We start from the raw sequence: 21,553 nt of genomic DNA on the forward strand, positions 1-21,553 counted from the left end.
TTGTCCTTCAGTCGAGCAACTTCTCTCTCCCCTTCCTGCTCCCCTGTTCTCCCAATTTTCTATTTCACCAGTAGTCGCATAACCTACATCTCAAACCCAAAAGCAGAAAATAGGCCCAATGTTATTTGACCGCCTGTCCTTCAGAGAGCTCTTTAAATAAACTCAAAATGACTTGGCTTGTGATGTTTCAACATGATGCTGCTTTTTTAGCTTTTCTTTATATTTTTGTGTGATTGATGTTATTAAAAATGGATAATAGCCAGTGGTGGATGGACATGATGATGTTCAAAGTGTCGTTTCAAAACGTTTTTCGTACTTCATACTATACAGATTTTCAAGGGAGCACTGAATCCTGGGATTTGTTTTGATTCTAAAAGAAATGGAAAGATACAAAATCCGATCATGAGATGTCAGCTAATAGATGACTCCAAAAATAGTGGTACAAGCTTTTAATAACCATGGGAGTCGAACTGTATTCCCAGCAATCCCTGAACAGCATCATGGCCCTTTTCCTGCAATATCTCTATCGTTTAGAAGTCACCATCAGCTACAAAGTTGACTCAAAGTCACTTATATTAAGGCGCTCTGACAGCTCAGTGTCCCAGAGGGAAGTTTTGGCCTCAGATACATACAGTGTTTCATGAGCTGTTTTTCTAGTCGAAGGGTTTGTACCCCGTGGCAGAGCAGAAAGCATGCGGCGAGGGTCGCCTCCTCTGCGTCTTCGGCATGTTCGTGGCGAGGCGCCAGCGCTGTAATCCTGCAATGACAGACAATGTCACAGCTAGGTTCTGCCTGAGAGGAAGCCCCTACAAAGAGGGGGACGGCAGGAAGGCTGGAAACATAAAGGCAATAATTGAAAGGCGAGGGAGAGGGAAATGCTGGAGAGGAGGGAAAGCAAGAGCTGCTGGTGAAGAGAGTGATTGCTGCAACAGACTGCTTTTTTTTGTCTCCTCTGTGATGAAAGTATGACAAAGTGACAGGAGACGTGGAACTGCGAGTTAGGTGTAGTTGTCTCCTGTTTTCCTCTTCACTGCACTGAATTCATGCTTAAATTGAGACAGTAAATCAGGCTAATGTGTGACTGAGGGCTTTTATTTAGAGATTGTGTGCTCACACAGGTGTGCAAATGTGCAACCCTGTGTGTATGTGTGTGAGGGTGGAGAGTGGAGGGGGGGGTTTTGAAGGGGGGGGGGGGGGGGGGCAGCTTAGTGGCCCAAAAAAGACTACAGGATGAATGATAGGGGCATTAATGTAAGAGACTGAGAGGGACACATCCCTCCGGTCCTATTAGTCATGACTATGGTATCCTGTTACCTGTGTTGTGTCTCACTCCCTCCGACTGGCTTTTGCAACAGGTGTGTGTGTGTGTGTGTGTGTGTGTGTGTGTGTGTGTGTGTGTGTGTGTGTGTGTGTGTGTGTGTGTGTGTGTGTGTGTGTGTGTGTGTGTGTGTGTGTGTGTGTGTGTGTGTGTGTGACAAAACACTTAGCTCCGGTCACCATGAGCCAGCCCATGAGCTAGATAGAGACACAGAGAAGAAGTAGTGGCTAAAATTTACTGTGCCGTGTTTTCAGTATTAAAACAGTTGAGACAGACGTCTGCTCAGCATCACTGTTGCACACCGAGAATCATTATCGTTGATCTTCATTCTATTAAAACTGCTTGTGTTCATGACTCCTTCAGTCTAAATATCAGGAGACAGCAGCCACACATGGACGCGTGCCTCGTTTACCCCACAGAATTTAGACTGTATATGTTTTCTCTATCAGCCCAGATTATTAAAATACACAAGTGGAAACTTCTTAGATTTTTTTTTTTATTCAACAGAGAGAAAAGAAAAAGAGAAAGGAAGGAGGGATGGCAGGCGGGTAAAGAAGTGTGTGTGACTGATGTGTTTCTTTAGTTTAACCCAGATCCAGGCAGCCGCAGGAAGAGTGGACAACCGGAGGTGTTTCGTTTTTATTCTGGGAGCAACTTGGGAATAAGAGAGGCTGGGAAAAAAAAAAAAACATGAGCAAAGAGCAGCAGAGACAGTGAGAAGGTACGACAAGGCTGGCGCTGACCCATTTCTCCAGGCCTCCAATCTAGTGGCTGATATAATGGAGAACGGCTACCCACATGCACGCACAAACGTTAGGACGGACACACGCTTCCAGACACCAGCAGACGAGCGCACGCACACACACGCACAGACACACACACACACACACACGGTGGGGTCTGCAGACAGCCAGATTCCCTACGATAGCTTCAAGTGTTGCTTCTCATCCTGTGCGACTGCAGCAAATCCAGCGTCACCTCACGGCTGGCAGTGGGAAAATATTCCGTTCAGACATTCAAACGCGACCATGAACTCGTTGGCCCGCTCCGCCAGCTCAGCCTCCTCTCTTCTTCCCCCCGCCAGCGCTGCCGAGTGCGTTACGTACTGAGCTGCGTCTAAAAAGGCTTTGCATGCTTTTTAAAAGGCTTTAAAAAAAAAAAAAAAGAAAAGAAAAATCAGTGCTGTAGAAGTCACTCAGGGATTCACTGATAAGTATTCATTAAGTATTGATAAGTAGTCATTGAAGTTTTCATCCAATATGTATGGAGGTCCACTCAGAGGTACACTTGACAGGGATTGCAGGGATAGCAGTTTCTAGCAGGTTTGCGGAAGTTAACGGGTAGATATTCACCGCACACGCACACACACACAGACATACACACACACACACACACACACACACACACATACACAAAGAACACACACAGAATGCCCTCGCTGCCCCAGGATGGGAACATTGACCCAGTTGTAAGGAACATTGGTCGTGACTGTCCTACATGGCTAGCACTTTACCAACGTTACACAAGGCTCATCCACCCAGTCACTAGGCCTCTTTTTAATGGCCCTGCTCCCTCTTTTCTTTTGCTTAGGCCTTTTTTTTTTTTTCAGTCTTTTTTTCTCCTTTGCTTTGTGCTTGCCTGTCTTTCTCTTGGTCCATTATGCATGTCTATGCTCTGGCGGTCACATTTATTTGGCGCGGATTATTTTCTGAATCGGCAGCCGGACTTGTTACGTTTGCTCGGCCGCAATTTGCTTCTTGTCTTTTAATTAACGGGAACGGGATGAAATCGGCCTCTGTGTATATGCCTTCTGATGACCTTATTTATGCGCCCCCCCCCCTCTGTCAGTGATGATGACCCATCCTCTTCCCCCCTCAAGCCTATAAATATATATATATATATATTTATAAAGTGACTCATGTTTTATATATATATATATATATATAAATTTATCCCCTATAGAGGCTATAAGCAGCTTTTAGAGGTTGTGTGCAGATTGTTTATTGATGTGCAGTGACACAGACCACATTGTGTTAGTGTTGCAGCCATCATTAACCCGCTGTGCATCTCATCACATCAGATTATGAACTGGAGGATCTCTCACACACACAATGACGTACGTGAACTTTCCTGACCTTTGCATACGTACTTTAACATTTAGATGTACGAGAATGCACAATTAAAGTCACACACACACACACACACACACACTCACATACAACATGACAGTACTCAGCTGGATTATCAGAATGTTCCCAACCAGTGTGTGTGTGTGTGTGTGTGTGTGTGTGTAATAAATCATGATATGGATTTAGTCAAAGGCAAACAACAATGTGACAGCAAACAGCAGCATTTTCAGGCCTCCAACCATGTTTTTCACTCATTGCCTCAGAACTAAAGCATGAAATGGCAGCGGGTCTGTCGCAAGCAATCAGACTGTCCCTCCCAGTGCCGTGCCATGCATGTGTGTGTTTGTCAGATGTGGAGATCAGGTGCGTTCCTCGCTCCAGTCCTCCGTTTTGGAACTCTGACGGGCTGGAGGAGGAGGAGGAGGAGGAGGAGGAGGAGGAGGAGGAGGAGGAGGGTGGAGGCTGCTGTGCGCTGGCCCAGTTTGTTGTGTGTGTGTGTGTTGTGTTTGATGCTGGAGGTTAATACGAAGTGATTCAGAGTCGCCCACCCTCCAAGCACACAGGACACTGAAAGACGGGGAGACAGGGAGGGAGGGGTAGAGGAAAGAGAGAGAGAGGGCGGATAAAGAGGCGGGGGGGGGGGGTGATTCTAATAGAACAGGATGGATGGAAAGCGAATAACTGCTGAGAATTAAAATGTCATCGAGCACAGAGGAGAGATCAACCACACGCAAGCAAAGACACTGAGATCATTTTCCCCTGGTGGATTGTGTGTGTGTGTGTGTGTGTGTGTGTGTTGACGTCTGGGGTTTTCAGGTAATGGTGTCTCCTCTGCAGAGGCATGTGTGAAACCAGGGGCTTGCGTGAGTTTCTACTCTGTGAATTAATGTGTGTGTGTGTGTCTGTCTTTTTGGTCAGCATGTGACACATCATGTGAGTTCAACCTGTGACCATGACTCGGCTCCCAACGTCAGCCTGTCCAGGTCCCGTCCCCTCTGCTTCTCTCGCACACAAATCCATGCGCTGAGCCTCACAAGAAACATGTTAAATGACACCGGTTGCATTAGTGATTTTACTTTTTATTCAGTCATGTTTTTACTTAAATGTCAGACTTGTCTGCATTTTAATTCACATTATTACAGAATACAAATTATAGAGAACTCCCATCAGAAATCAGCCCATTTTGCTGCCTGCAGAAATGAAAAATATGGCTTCAATTTGTTTTATCTTTCCCCTTCAGTATTGCATGAGTCAGATTAAATGCTATTAAAAGAACTAAAAAAGTTGATTTTTTTTAAACAGTAATTTGTAACCATAGTAACCAAAGTTTCCTTCAATGCTATGTTTTTGGTGCTGCAGAACAGGCGGCATCATGTGTCAATATTAAAAAGGAACTTTGATTTTCTATATTCAACAAGCCAACATTTCTAGCCTTTATCAGCACAAATCTCTTCCCACTCTTCCATTACCTCATGTGACAGATGCATATCGTACTTATCCCATCTCTGATTCGCTCACATACCATCATGTCACCATGCAGCAGAGGCGCCAAACACGCAGACGTCTTTGTGTTGTCCTTGTTTGTAGCCGGGCCCATTTGTGGATCAAGTGTTACCACAACACAGTCAACAGAGGGCCTTTGTCTGCAACAATTGAACAGAAAACCTGCACTCTTTGCAGAAAAACAAGTTTGGAAAACCTCATGCTATGTTGGAAGTAATGGTGTATTGTGAATTTGGAGGTGGAATTTGAAAATAATACTCAGCTGGTGTGTGTGTGTGTGTGTGTGTGTGTGTGTGTGTGTGTGTGTGTGTGTGTGTGTTTTTTTTTCAAGGGGGAGCTAAAATAATGCCCGTTCTGTTTCAGTACACAACTTAATGCCTTTTTCCCTCCTTGCCGCCGCAGCGAGGTAATGGCTTGTGATAGCTTCGTTAATGCGTCATACCCAGGTCATAAAAGCGCCATAGGAGATTTATGAAGACGTTTTTAGTTACAGGAAATTTTGACGGCAAGATCCAGGATTTTTTTTTTATTATTTATTAATTTTCTTTTGGTGGGGGTGGGTGGGGGGAATACAGAGAGAAGGAGAGAAAGGGAATGAATCCTCCAGCTCCGCCTCAAGGGAGAGGGGATCAGGTTATATGCTCTTCGTCATCCGGATGACACACATGGAGCTCATAGAGCCTCTGGAGAGGGAGGACAAATTTAAACAGGAAGGCGTCAATAAATCCCGCCCCCAAGTCCCCTCTGCACCCACACACACACAAACACACACTTCCAAGTCCACTCAAGTGACAGAGTTTTTGTGGTTGTTCCTGGAGAGTGTGGTCCAGAATCCAAACAAGTGGAACTAAAAGGAGGATTTTAAAGGCAAAGCTGCTGCTGTGAAGCAATGCATTGGTTTTAGGTTGATTTGCACAGATGGGAGCTCTTTGCACATGCACACACACACACACACACACACACACACACACACAGAGAGAGAGAGAGAGGCATACACACTCAAACCACTCCAGCCTTAGCATTCACCACTGTGCCTGGAGCAAAGCAAAACACCCACTTGCGTTTGTGTCTTTCACGTTGCATTTGCATTCGTGATTATGGCGTTCGTTAACCTGACACACTCATGACGCGGGCTAACACGCCATCACAGACCAGAGGCTAGCGGGGGCGCCGCTGTGCTCACGAAACATGAGACAGCACAGTGCGAGCTAGCGAGCTTTGTTCCTCCCTGGTATTTTTTTTTTTTTTTTTTTTGTGTGTGTGTGTGTGTGCTTGTTTATCCATTCTGTTTGTTGTTTAATCTGCTCTTTAGCTGTGCGCCACATTCCCATTTTTGCTCCCTTTAATCTAGCTGTCATCTGGAAAGATGTTTCCCTCCACACGCTCAGAGCCTGTGTGTGTAGATGAGTGTGTGTGGTACAGTAGCTAGCTTGTTGCAAATGCTTGGCCACACATACAGTATTTATGCCCAGCAGCCGTACAGAGACAGCTCCACCTCAGTCCCTCCTATCATCAAAAAAAAAACTGCAGCTTCATAACTTCTGAAGTGACACGAGTGACATGAATCTGCCTGGAAGCCCTGCAGGAAAATTGAGCTGTGGGCCTCTGCTGACCCCCCCACCACCCCCACCCCCAACCCTGCACCCTCCCCCCTCTCTCTGTGTATTATGTATCCTGTCATCTTCAAATAAAACATAAAAACACATATTTATTTTGTAATAGGCACTGTCTAAAAACAGATTTGGCACATGCAATGTATTTATTTATTTTACCAGAACCTCTGTAAAGAATCTTCTCACCATCATTTGGATGAGAGAAGCATCTGATGAAAATGTTGCTGTGCTCATCTCTGTCACTTTAAGTTATTATTTCCATGCGCTCACATGCCTTAAGCTTTTCTAAGCAGCAGCAGCAGCAGCAAGTGGTTTGCAGATTGTCTTCGCCCCGGGTTTTGCCTTTCAGGCTACGCACAGGCTACTGTCCTACCCTCTGATTTGGTGGAAGATGAAACTGCAGCCCGAGAGGAAGACTGGGGGCAGTAGTCAGGGCTGGAAAAACAGACATGAAAAGATTTTTCAACAGCAAAACACAAATTTTTTAGTATTTCAGTACCCTAGAAAAAGAGATGCGAGAGTTGTTTGAGGTAAAGACAGATTTTTTTTTTTTTTGATATATTATTATGTATGAGGTAAAGCATGAGGTCAAACAACATGCTGCACCCAAACTAAGATTCATACGCAATGTACCTCTGCAACTTTACATCTCAAACAAAAAAAGAATAAAACGTCGCTTCTCCTGACTGTTGAGCAGAGTTAAAATGTGAGACGTGTCCCAAACCAGACGGGTGTGTGTGTGTGTGTGTGTGTGTATGTGTGTGTGTGTGATATAAATAACAACATCAGCATGTACACAAATTCACATCACTCACAGGAGCAAGTGTTTTGCTGCGGGAGGCCGGCCGTCACTCAGCATGTGTGGAATATATAACCAGGGCTGAAAAACACACCTCGGGGGGGGGGGGGGGGGGTGAATAGAGTGAGAGGGAAAACAGTGAGGTCCAGGCTGCATCTTAATGCAAATGAAGTAACTTTGCATAGTCCGGTGCAGAGATAGACAGTCAGTATATGGAGCTGAGCGCTTGTGTGATGCGGGGCCGAGGTGGATGAATGGATGGACGCGGATGTGTCATCACAGTGAAGTCACGTCCGCTTTTACCACTTTTACATAACGGTGAGCGAACTTTCAGCAGCAGTGACAGTGGAGGCAGAGAGGAGGCTTGGCCCAGCACTGACCTTGGTGATAACGAGAGAGACACAGAGAACGACTCTCATCCACTCTGTGATCTTTTCTATGGACTAGATACAACCCCCCCACCCCACCACCCCCAACCTACCCCCCCCACCCCCGCCGCCGCCTGCCTCCTTGTGTGCACAGTCCCAGCTCTATGTAGCCTGATTGAGGTTGACTGCTGTATTATTTCATTAATTAAGTTTTTCCACTTCCTCCGCCGCTCCCTCCTGTCTTCCTGTCGAATGAGGGTGGCAGAGCGACGCCCTTCCTCTCCTCTGTCCTCTGGCGCTTCACATCCCCCATCACTGCTGATCATTGTATCAATTACTCATCCCTCCTCTCCCTCCCGTGTCTCCATCTTTCTCTCTCATTGCTCTTCCTCCTTTCTCCTCTTATCTCATCCCAAATTGCTCTATACACTCCTCCTCCACACTCTCTCTTTTTTTTTTCTTCCCTCTCTCTTTCCTCTCTAAGTGAGGTGGGAAAGATTTGAGGCACGTCAGCTCCTACATCTCCCCATCTTTTCCCCCGCTCTCATCACCGTCTCGCATCAGGATTTCACAGATGTTCGGTGATTATTTCTACCTTGATCTAGTGATATCGCCACCCCCACCATCCGCCACCCCCACCTCGTACTGGAGGTGCAGCGTTTTTTGGTGTTTAGCTACCAAGATTGGGAGGGGGAATATTTTTTCGATCCAAGGACAAAGCAGCTGTGATCTCTTTGTTCACTTTGTTCCTGTGAAATTGAGATTCACAGAAATAGTGGCACCTCTAACATGTCTATTGGTTTTAAGAGGATTTGTCGTGATACAGTTCAGTGTTTTAACAAAAATTGCCTTTGTGATATTTGTGACCTGTTGATTATGAAAAAAAATAGCTTGCATTTGCAAAATCACATTTGTGGAGGCTCTCCTGCTTCAATTTGGCTCTCGGGCTCCGTCTCTTTGTGTCTCCCTCTTCTTTGTATCCATTACTGCTCCACTTTTCCATAATGGAGACATTAGAGTCTTTTACCTCTCTGCTATCTATCATGTCATTTAAACTCTTTCCTTACTTTCTGTTTTTAACTTATCTTCTGTTTTCCACTTTTCCCCTCCCTCTGTCTATGAATCTTGTGGTCCTCCTCCCTCCCTCCTCCTCCTCCTCTTCCTCTCTGTGTCCACTGGGCTCTGGGTCATCTCTATCGTCTCACATAGTCTCCTGTCCCCATCATATCACCAACAGCTTGTCACAGGCAATCAGTCTCTCTGCCTCGCTTCCCTGCACACCTCCTCCTCCTCCTCCTCCTCCTTTCCTCACCCTCGTCTTCCTCACCTCTCTCGTCTCCTGTCACCTTCTTGTCCTCCTTCGTGTGTCAGTGGTTATTTCTCTGAAAAGTCATAGTCCTCCACCCTTCTCTTTTCGACCAGTTAAGGTTATTTACTCCATTCCTTCAATCAGAGCTGCTACGCTCGGCTTTCTCCCCTGCAGCCCGTCTCCATCACATCCTGTCCCCCCGTCCTACAAGCCATGTAATCTCTCTTATGTCACCTCCTTAAGTTTCTATTTAAGGTTTCCTATATAGACGGAAAGGAATGTTTCCAAGATGATGTAAAGGAAGTAAATAATGTAAAAAAATAGTCATTCTGAATGGGTTTTTTTTTTCCATTGTGATATTTTCAAGATGTATTTCAGATAATAACCTTATCATTCATTTTCATAATGTTGTATTCGAGTGCATAATGCCTCAGGAAAAGAACACATAATTAATGATGTTAAAAAATGCATGGGAGGTAGCGCAGATGTATTGAATTAGTTTGTAAAATCATTACGTAACTCGGCACTAAACTCTTTCTTGCTGAGAAAAACAGCGACTCATGAAAGCAGAAAATGCTATTTTATACTTGAGTCACTGTTTGCATGGAAATGTACAACAGACTGAATGTTGTAAAACTAATTCATTTTCAGCTTTAGAATAATTAAAAAATCTGACAAATAATGACATCACTAATAAAACTGAAAAAGTATTAACTTTCACTGTGGTTAACACTTTGACTGTGTGTTTCTCACTCGACTCGGTAGAAAGTGAAGTGACTACAGGTCCGGTTTGTTGTGCTATAACATTATTCCACAGGTGAAACTACATAAAGACACGTGAACTCTGATCAGGAAACTAGAATGATTTTATTAAACTTATGAAATGAATCTTCTCAGACATCATACAGATGTAACCCAGATATGCTGTTTATGTTTAGTTTCATTAAACACATTTTTCTGGAGCCACTCTTCATCTAATACTTCAGTTCCTCTGCTCATCTGAATAACATTCAACACATTTAGTCTGAACCTAAACATGACACCTGAGCAGTTAAAGATGATTTAAAAAGATATTTTTTAATGGCACAATTAAGCACTGATGAAGCAAGAGCTGTTTTTAATTTGGTGCACTCTATTTGTTGACTTCATTCAAGTAAATTCAAGTAGATTGCCCACCTACATTAGTGCAATAGAAAATATTACACAGGTCGCAGCGACAGAAAAAATACTATGATTTTAAAAAGCTTTTAGCACAACAAATAGTAGGAAAACTTGGGGAGTGTACAAACTCCTTGACAGCACTTTATTCTGAACCGTCTTTATATATCCCTTCATCCATCCCCGTCTCCTGGCTTCACCACCATGCTGCTGTTCGCCTCGACCTCCGCCTGCTTCTCTCCTCCTCCCGCTTTCACACTCTGCATCCTGCAGGGATGGAGGGAAAGAAAGAGGGAGGTGTTAGAAGTAAAGCTTCCTCTTTTTCACACCCCCCCCTTTCTCTCTTTCCTGAGCCATCCGCCATCCCTCCCTCTCTGCTTCGCTTCAGACAGGCTAATCTACAGCCTGAAGGGAAGTGGCGGTGGGAAAATGATTTCTTATATGTATTTTTTTTTTTTTAAGGAGTCGAGGTGAGGGTTAGCCCTGGGGGCTATAGTGGGGAATATAAGGACAGGTGGGTGGTGTGTGCAGGGGGTGTTTGGGTGGGCTGGTGGAAGGAGGAAGAATAAGTATACAGTATTTTTTAATTTTTTTATCAGCCTGTGTGGCCACACATCAGCTCCTCTGCCGGGTCAAACTTTAAAGACAAAGATAGAAGTGTGTCGTGCTGTAAGTGTTGAGTGAGGTCATAGCTGGACACCATTAACATTTGGATGCGTATGATGGAGACCGGTGATGGTGCATCAGCTGCAAAGGTGTGATTCTCACTTTGAAGACCTTTTTTCGTCTCCTCACTCGTCACCTCCTCTTTCTATCTTCCTGTCTCCCCCGTCTCTCTCTCCTGTCACACTGTCTCAGTGCATCTTTATATTTATATCCCATCCTTTTTTTACAGTCTCCCCCACCCACTCTTCCCTCCCGCCAACCCCTCCATCCTGCTTCTCTGTGCGTGTTCCTTCCTCCTGCAGCCTCTGTGACCTGCAGACCAGTGATCTTTAATGCATCCACTGACATGCTTTATGTAAGAAGAAGTGTCAGAGTGTTACAGGGACCCGTGCACACACACACACACACACAAACTCTCTCTCTCTCTCTCTCTCTCTCTTCTTGTCTGTGCACTTTGTCAGCACTGCTTGACCTCCTTTGCCCCCTCACAGCTTCACTAGAAAGAAACGTGTGTGACTCCTGAACAGGTCAGGATGCTGATTTGAAGTCTGACACTGCGTCTCTTCTGTTTGAACTGAATTGTTGCATTAGTTTTTCAGGGTAAGAAAAAGCTTTTATGGCTTCAGAATGCATTTTAAATCCCTCATTGGCTGCATTAACACATCAGTCCCTCAATATTAAATAAGAGAATTCTCTTTAATTCGCTTAATTAAAACATAAGCAGAGCTAGTAACGGGGTATTACCAATTAGAGCTTTAACTCATTCAACACAGTCTGTATTCCAGCCAATCAGGTCCAGATTCTCTCTACACACTGTGTTTTGTGTCTCAGGGGCTCCATTTTATTTCATATGCGCCCTTGATTGGATTACCATCCCTCTTTTTTTCCATCAACCAGTCTCTGCCTCTCTAGATTACCCCCCTCTCCTGCTATTTCTCCAGCCCGAGCAGCAATTGCAGTTGACTGTAAGCGGTTGAGTCCACGGCGTGCGGTGGGGGTGTTAATGAATTCCAGCGGACTGCTAAATGAGGACTTATTAAAGTGCTGCCGCCTCGTAGTTTGACATTTCAGAGCTTCTGGTGGAGTTTTAAATCGCTGCCTCTGCAAATGTCACTCGCTGACTCTCTGGAATGGCTGACCATATGAATAGAAGCTATTGTTGGCGTCGGCTATAGATTGTGAGAGAGTGAGTTTGTGTGGCTTTAACAGATGGGTTTCCAATGCATGCATGTGTGTGTGTGTGTTTGTGTGTGTGTGTGTATACGTGTGTGTGTACGTGTGTATGTGTGTACCAACCTGTAACTTGGCTAATTGTGTAATTTTGTGTTTCCATCCCTCCAGCTACGTCAGATGGGACGCGCCAAGGCCTGGATAGCATGAGAGGCGGAGTGTGTGCCACGCAAGGCATGAAGGTGGTCCTGAAAGTGGGACAGAGTGAGTCCTCTTACCTTTCTTTCTCTCACTGACACACACACACACACACACACACGTGAGCTCTCCCATATGCACAACTGCTGGAGTCGGCCAAACATGGACTCTTCTTCTTCTCTCACTCGCTCATGACACACACACATTGTTATTCATGCGTTGCACACAACCGCTCACTTAACACACAGTGTGACTAACACACATTGGCTCCAGTCCACCGCATCTCACATCATCTCCCATCTGTACAGTGCCGAGCGATTCGCATTCATTACTGCACCTTATCTGACATGCAGCCTCTTCCACTTTTAAACCATCTCTCTTATGTTCATCTTTCACGTTACCACACACACACACACACACACACACACACACACGCACACACACGTACATCACTTCTTTATGTGTGTGTGTCTGTGTGTGTTCTCGCTGAGCATATTAGGGCTCGTTAAGTGGTGAGAACAGCAGAGAAGTGTGGGATCAGTCAGCTCTAATGAGCCCTGTTGACTCCCTTCTCACTCTGCCTTTTAACTGCTACTGTCTCATGCTGGACACACACACATACACACATACACACACACACACACACACTGAAGCTCACTCACATCCCGGTGTGGTATATACATTACAGGCATAAACGTTATCTCACACATGCAAGGACATGAGCGCATAACACGCAACCTGGATTGTCCGTACGCACCAGAACACACACACACACTCACACACACACACACACACACACACACTCACACACACACACACACACACACACACACACACACATACACACACGTCTCCGAACACAGCAGACCTGCCAGCTACAGCGCGATAACAAAATGACTCCATTCAGTGTTAAAGCACACAGTCAGTGATTTTTAATGACTCATAGCTGCACACACTTCTAATTTGTTTGGAAAATATTCACAGGTAATGACCCTCACACGCAGGCTTTTCAAAAAAAAAAAAGAAAAGCAAGCAGCAGAGAAAGGCTCATTTAAGCATTTTCACTGACCTGCACATTCCTACAACATAATAGGCACCTGTCCTTCACACGACCCCCCTCGTACACACACAGACACACACACACACACACATATAAACACACACTTGCCTACTTCTATTTCTTTAGCCTGTGTTGTGTTATCAGGCCTTGTGTATTGTAGGTGCTCTTCAGCAAAGAGCCAAGTGGCGCTGCTGTGGCTCTATCAGCCCGTAACATCAGCATAGTCAGCTCGGCTCAATAGAAACGCCACCACACACACGCTTTCTTTCCCCTGGCTCTTTCACCACATGGGCAATGGGAATGCTTCCTTCCTCACACACACACACACACACACACACACACACACTCACACACACACACACATACATACATATACAAACCCTGTGCCTGTTTTACACAACCCTATGAAGTTCTAAGACGCACACACATCTTCTTATTTGTCATTTTTCTTTCCCTTTTCTCTCTGTCCCTGTTCGTTTTTTTTTCTCTCTTTTTTTCGTCCTTTTCTCATCTGTCCTCCAAGCAACATTGCCTCCTTTTCAAATTCCCTTTTTCCCTGTCCTCATCACCTCCCCTTCACTTTGCATGCTGGCCATCTCTGCTTTACAGCTCTCAATCCCCCTCTCTGTTATTTTCTTCCTTTCTCTCTGTCTTTCCATCTTATCTGCTATGTGGCTGAAAGGTCACGTCTGTGTTGTTTGTCGTCTAAATAAGCGGCGTGCCGCCTCATGGTGATCTCTGATGAGATATGGCGCTCTGCTCCGCTCCGAGGAACACACACACACACACACACACACACTCAGGGTACACACACTCGCACCCTTGCCCCACACACATACACTGACCTGTCTTCTCTTATTTTATTCTTTATCTATCTTGCTTGCTCTCTGTCTCTGTCACACACACACGCACACACACAAACACACACACACACACACCACACACACACACACACACACCACACACACACACACACACATACATACATATACAAACCCTGTGCCTGTTTTACACAACCCTATGAAGTTCTAAGACGCACACACATCTTCTTATTTGTCATTTTTCTTTCCCTTTTCTCTCTGTCCCTGTTCGTTTTTTTTTCTCTCTTTTTTTCGTCCTTTTCTCATCTGTCCTCCAAGCAACATTGCCTCCTTTTCAAATTCCCTTTTTCCCTGTCCTCATCACCTCCCCTTCACTTTGCATGCTGGCCATCTCTGCTTTACAGCTCTCAATCCCCCTCTCTGTTATTTTCTTCCTTTCTCTCTGTCTTTCCATCTTATCTGCTATGTGGCTGAAAGGTCACGTCTGTGTTGTTTGTCGTCTAAATAAGCGGCGTGCCGCCTCATGGTGATCTCTGATGAGATATGGCGCTCTGCTCCGCTCCGAGGAACACACACACACACACACACACACACTCAGGGTACACACACTCGCACCCTTGCCCCACACACATACACTGACCTGTCTTCTCTTATTTTATTCTTTATCTATCTTGCTTGCTCTCTGTCTCTGTCACACACACACGCACACACACAAACACACACACACACACACACACACACACACACACACACAGTCTGAACCTCCCTCCACTCGCCCCTGCTGACCACACAGCAGTTCCTATTGATCGAGACAGCACCACCCCTAACTTCTGTTTGGTGGGCTGTCACGAGGGAGTTGCCAGCCAATAGCTTTACACTCCTCTAAATGTCAGTATGTATAGGTTGATGGTTGTGCACACACACACACACACACTCTCGCGCCGGTTTGTGGTGCAGTGCGTGTTTTTGTGGGTTCATCGTGCAGTTTCATCCATACACACCCCATGGTTATGTCTGTGTTGCTCCCCCTTGCCGCTGCAGTGTCCACTAACAGACCTTTTTAAAGTGTTGGATAAACTGCAGCGATGAATCTCCAACGTAAAACTCCATTCTCGCAGCGTACTGTCGGCCAGATGGCTCAGAAGTGAACAAAATTAGTATTTTCTGAATCATCTCTTTCAGCTGCGAGGAGTGGCACTTCTACAATGGCTGCATCTGTGTGTGAGTGCGTGCGTGTGCATGTGTGCGTTTGCATGTGTCACATAAACGCTCTTTAATGCCATCACCATTACTGAGGGCTTGCTAGACAGATGGCCTGATTTAGCGACTACAGATTACAAGCCGTTATGGCCCTGTGTAAATTCACTCTGGCCAAAACAACAAACGGCCTCTCTTTAGTTCCCCATTCAAACAAATGGAAAAGTGCTCATACACAGCGCATCGAAGCCCAGTCAATATGTGTTCTCCCATAATGGGAGTGGAAGGGAGGGAATCCTTTATTAAACCTCTTCTGTCTCGATTTCTCTGTCTGGCTGCCTTTCTCTTTGCTAATGTCACTTATTGGGACTGATTCTGAGAGCCTTGGCTGTTGTAGAGGCTTTCCCTGTATTTCTGCCATCCCGCTCATATTCCATCCTTATTTTTTCTTCACTTAGGCCCATATGGACTGCCTCCGAAGAAGGAGCCTGCGGGACGCACCACCAGCAGAAACCCAGGTAAGCAGGAGACCAAATGGAGATAATCCACGGCAGATCCATCCACAAAATGGATGGAGGGAATAAGCCAAGACTGGTGGATAAAAAGGAAAAGCAGCGGGGAGAGGGGAGGGAGGAGGCGACAGATGGAGAATGTGCAGCGGTGACATCTGTGGATCTCTCCATTTAATTCCATATCTCTCTCTCTCTCTCTCACTCTCGGCTCTCTATCCCTCTCCTCATCTCTGCGCCCGGCCCTCCGAGCTAAGTGCTGCAGGCGGGGAATGGATGGCTAATAGCTACCTTGGGAGAAGGACAAGAAAAAGAGAAGGAGGAAGAAAGAGGCAGGAGGAGAAAGAGAGAGGGAGATAGGGCAGCAGGAGAGAGGGCTAGACCGGCGGCGACATTTCAGAGAGTTATTATTGTCATTAGTTTGGGCGGCCTGGATTCTGTGGTTCCGTCGAGACAGACAGAAAGAAAGAAGGATGGGAATTACAGAAAGATGAGGGGAGAGAGAAGAAGACGACGTAGGGGAGTGATGGAGCAGAGTGGGTAGAAGTGGGAGGCACATAAAGAGGAGAAAGAACAGAATAATTGAAAAGCAAAGAGGAGAGGGGAATAGAACAAGGAGATGAAAATGGAGAGAGGCTAGAGTCATACTCTACCTCAAAGTCATTCAGTGGAGGAGAAAGAACACGATTCACTCAGCTGTGCTCATCTATCGCTCTCTCTCTCTCTCTCTCTCTCTTTTTTTTTTCTTAGTTTTTTGGTCCTGAAATTTTTCGTGCTTTACCAAATGTGTGAATTGGGGCAATTACACATCGCCCTATCACTTGTCCATACCTCACATACTGTAGGTGAGAAGTGTATGTGTGAAGCATTGTTTTTACTAGAATGAGACGAATAACACTGTGCTCACTACAACTGATTTACATCACACACATAATGAGGGATTTTACACATTTTTGACTCTCAGACAAGGACATATTAACACACACTTAACCACACATCTGAAATAATTGTTTTGACTCCTGACACAACAGTTATGACAGAATTTCTAATCCTCATGTGAATATACTCCAAATCATCTCAGCCAGTGGAGTGTCGCTGGTTATTTACTGTGACACTGCCTGGCACCATGTGCAACTTGATAATAGATAATGGTTGAACAGCGCAAATGAAGCAAGAAGAAAATTTTTTTGTGCAGTAACAGGTTTGCAGCTTCTTTTGCGCGTGTTGCTGTTCACCAGTTTCTCCGCTCGTTTTCAGTATATGCAATTAAACAAAAAACACGTACATAGAGGAAGTATTCATGTCAGGCTGTCACTCTGTTCGAAACACCGCCCCCCCCCAAAAAACAGAATAGAAAAAAGCAAGGGTGTCAGGAGTGTACGCAGCCGCTCCTGTTCCTGCTGCGAGCCCAGATGGGGGGCCATTGGTTTCCATTACACATGGATAGGAGGACACAAATTAATTCATTTAAAAAAAACAAAAAAAACAAAACACAAATGCCACCCTATGTGGGAAGCAGTAATGAAATGCCATGATGCATCGGAGCTACTGGTGCTAATTATGTAACACTGTCACATCCTCACATGTATTCATATGAGGGTTGTTGATCAAATCGCACTGATTCACTCTCGCATAAGAATTTCAGAGACTTGTGCAACAGTTTAGTGTGGGGTCAAATTGAATTTATTTAGCCCCAGTACCACAAATCACAAATTTGCTTCAAGGGGTGTAATTCTCTGTGCAGCATTACGACACAATCTGTCCTTAGACCATCGAGTCGGGAGGAAGGAGAATCTCCCATGAACCACAGGAGGAGCAACAGAGGAGGGATCCCTCCTCCAGGCGGGACAGGCGTGTGATAGATGTTGTGTGTAGCATTATAAAACAGACCCAAGACCAACTACTTCCTCCTGAAATGTGAATTATATTCAAGAAATGAAAAAGCAAAGGACAGCGAGGATGAGAGAATGCTTTCACCTTGACCTGGTCTTTCACTTGTGACCTGCCAGTCGTCTCCCTCCAAGGTTAAATTCTCTAATGAATTGAAAAAAGAAAAGAAAAAAGAGTGAAGCAAGGGGAAAAGAAAAAGCGTCAAAGTCTGAACTTGTGTGATAAAAAAGGGAACGGGGGGGTTGCGAAGTAGAAAATAGGGGAGCAAGTGGAGGAGGCGGAGGAGGGAAGGTGAAGGAAGAGGATATAATAAAGAGAACCGGTGAAAGGCGGCGGTCATAATGGAGATAGAGAATGAGGGATGTTGGGTTAATGGAGGGAGGAAGAAAGCAGAGGAGGAGAAAGGAGTGTAATCGACGTCCGACATTAGCGCTGTGCTCCCAGTCAGTCCAGAGCAACAGGGGGCCGAGCAGCAGGGGGGTGAGGTGTGTTTGCGTGCATTGTTTGTGTATGTCCATATGTGTGTGTGTGTGTGTGTGTGTGTGTGTGTGTGTTTGTGTGTGTGTGTTGCTAGGCGCTGAGCTCAGAGCAAGGTAGGTCATTACGGCTACAATAACCCGAAGATGGAGAGAACCACAGAGTGAGTGAGGGCGAGGAAGCGAAGGAGATGCAAGAGAGAGACAGACAGGGAGAAAAGAAAAGGATGTGTGCCAAGAATAATGATAGACCAATCCAAAGGCTGTATATAGCAGGGACTCGTATTACCGGCCTTAACCAGTTCGCCACACACATTCACACGGTCCGGTGCCAGAGCCTTACCACCCCCCCGACTCTATAAACACACACATACACACACACACACACACAGAGGATGCACAAACACGTACACACCTCCAGACCATCATCCACCTGCTGAGTTCTGACCCGACCCCCCGCAGAGTAAGCTGTGAGCTCCAAGGCTGTGAAGATCTTAGGTTTCAGGCAGACACACAACAGCCAGAGAGAGCAATCGGCCGACGAACAGACAGATAGTGTGACAGACAGTTTGATAAACAGACAGTCAGATAAAAAGACAGACAGGCAGACAGGCAGGCAGGCAGGAAGGCCAGCGGGCAGGCGGAGTGTGTGGTCTGGAGGTGGGAGCAGAGCGGGGAGGCTCTCTTCATGTGGCTGGCTGTAATGCTAAGTAAATACAGTTGTTAAGGTTAGGGAAATACAGTGTGTTACCTTGATACATACTGTGGCTAAGCCAGGCTGTCCACAAGAGTATATACTGTACCGTGCTCTCACACTCGTACACTGAGTGTGCAGACATTCCTCTTCATTTTATATGCGCTGCTGTCCACTTCATCACATCAATAAAGAGACCACATAAGCTTCTGTGAGATTTGCCGCATACTTATTACATTCCACTGGGTTAAGTCTGTGCAGCCTTCACTAGCACAGTTAAACCAGCACCGTTACTCATGTTATTGTGGTGCAGAGCCATGAGGTTTTGGTATGTTTACTTAAAAGCTCGTGAAAGCGCAAATTGTGAAAGCCAGCTGTGGCTGAATATTTGTGATGATTAATATGCATATATAAATCACACAAATCAAAGGCAGACACTGAAAGCAGCTTGTGATACTGTGGATATAAGATTGTTTTATGATTTGTTTCAGGCGGCGCAGGGAACTCCACTCAGTCTCAAAGACCCAACAGCTTTGGCGGCGAGGGCAGCGGCGAGAACGGGCCCCTTCAGCCTTCCAATATCGCCCTCATCGCTGGCGCTGCGGGAGGCTCCGCCTTTCTCCTGCTGGTGACCGCTGTGATCTGCGTCGTGTGCTACCGGCGGCGGCACGCCAAGCACTCGGACACCCACCACCCACCACTGTCGCTGTCCTCGCTCACCAGCCCCAAGCGGGGAGGCGGCGGGGGCATCACCAGCTCCAACAACAACGGCTCCGAGCCCAGCGACATCATCATCCCTCTGCGGACGTCGGACTCGGCCTACTGCCCACACTACGAGAAGGTGAGCGGGGACTACGGCCACCCCGTCTACATCGTCCAGGAGATGCCGCCTCAGAGCCCAGCCAACATCTACTACAAAGTATGAGACGGCCGCTGCTCCGGCCAACTGGACACACCCACCTCCCTCCACCCATTACCAACAAATTCCCTGCTCCAAATGAAGCATCAGCTCACCATCACAGCTCCCATCCTGTACCCCTCAATACTACCAGTATTGTCCCCCGGACCCCACTCACTGCCCTGTGAGCCCACACCCCCGGCCACAGTTGTGTTTCTAGCTGAATAAACCACCCCACCCCATTCTCACACAACTGGGCCACTAAGTGTGTGTTAAGGGCAATGTCGTAACCGTACATAGCCCTTCTTAACAAGGCCCTCACGAATGGGCGAGAGCCTCTGAGTGCCCCCCCTTCTTGTTAACTCAGAGCTAAACGAGCCCCACCCGTGCTGAATAGAGTCGTTCCCCGAAACGCCAGAGTGTATGTGCAGCACACACACTCTTTTTGTAGGAGTATGGACCTGGCGTAGGGACACGTGATGTTTTAAAAAAAGAAAAAAAGAACTACACAGTAACAAAAAAAAAAAAAAAAAACTACACCCTGAACCCACAGCGCTGGAGAACTCTGTTTCCCAGAGGCCATACCTGCCTATCCCACCATCCCGCCCCTCAGAGCTCCATCAGCCAACCAGAGACCGGCCCCTGCCACTAACTCACCAATAGGATTGTAGTTTGTTTGTGTTTGTTTCTCCTGAGAAAACAGGGGCCTCGGACTCAGCCAATCAGCAAGCCCGGGCAGCGGTCACATGACCCGACCCAGGCCTGAGGAGGTCTGACCAATCGGTGACACTCAGAATCTTGTATATTTTAATAATGTGTGTGTGTGCGCGTGTGTGTGTGTGTGACTGTGCGAGTGCGCATACGACTTGGATAATAATTATGGCGCTGCTGCTCCACATTAGACGTGTGTGCAGTTAGTGTGCTTCAGTACAGCAAGTTTGCATATGAGTTTGCATATGCGTGTGTGGGGTGTAGTTTGTGCGTGTGTGTAAGCTTTGTGTGTGGGTGATTGTGCGTACGCGTGCGTTCTTTAGACTTGTCTTAAATACCAAAACACAAACTAGTGAGCGAATATCAAAAAAAGTGAGATTTTTTATCGCTATCAACACTTATAGATTATATATATGAATATCCAGTAAATAATTTTTAGATGTTTTCTTCTGTTTTCTATTGTTTTATTATTTTTACCCACTCTGTTAAACTACATTTCTGTTGCTAGACATTTTTTATCTGCTGTTTTTGTTTTTCACGACTTACAACGACCTTGTTTCCTTCCTTTTCCCTTTGCGTTGTATATTAATTTAATCCCTTTTTTAATTTTCCTGGCGAACAGAGGTTGTTTCTCTCTTCCTCTCTTCCCTCTCTCATTCACTCCCCCCCCCCCCCTCCCCCTCTAGGGTCTCTGAACTCTGTGTATATTTTTATAGCTCCTTGTACTATGCTGTAGTTTTGAAGTTTAGACCTCGTTTGTGGAAGTGTTGAGGTAGAACCATCTATGAAAGGTTTTTTTTTTGTTCTTTTTTTTTTCAAATGCTTTTTTTGAAACGCAGAAGTGAAAAGAAGTGAGGGGCAGGGGGGGAGGGTGATGTTGGGGAAAGGGGAGGGGGGCGCGAGGGGATGAAATGAAAAAGAAGAATAAAGGAAAAAGAACAGGGCAAGAGAGAGTGCTGTCTGGGGAGGAGGAATAAAGCAGCGTCTGAATGCAGAACTTGAAAAAAAAAAAGAAAGAGAGGAAGGGAGGGAGGGAGACGAGGAAAGAAAAGACTGTGAAGGAATT

General features: G+C 45.9%; 1 protein-coding gene across 1 annotated transcript in view; it reads left to right on the forward strand.

Annotated features, from left to right (window-relative positions):
• Positions 1-21,343, forward strand: part of efnb3b (ephrin-B3b) — an 80,095-nt gene extending 58,752 nt beyond the window's left edge. Inside the window, exons 3-5 of the mRNA XM_056368760.1 lie at positions 12,205-12,297; positions 15,768-15,827; positions 19,370-21,343. Of these exons, the coding sequence (XP_056224735.1) occupies positions 12,205-12,297; positions 15,768-15,827; positions 19,370-19,803 (587 nt within the window). The 3' untranslated portion in view covers positions 19,804-21,343. The remainder of the gene's footprint in view (positions 1-12,204; positions 12,298-15,767; positions 15,828-19,369) is intronic.
• Positions 21,344-21,553: the final 210 nt, after the last annotated feature.

Source organism: Seriola aureovittata, chromosome 23 (genome assembly GCF_021018895.1).
Source record: "Seriola aureovittata isolate HTS-2021-v1 ecotype China chromosome 23, ASM2101889v1, whole genome shotgun sequence".
NCBI lineage: Eukaryota > Metazoa > Chordata > Actinopteri > Carangiformes > Carangidae > Seriola > Seriola aureovittata.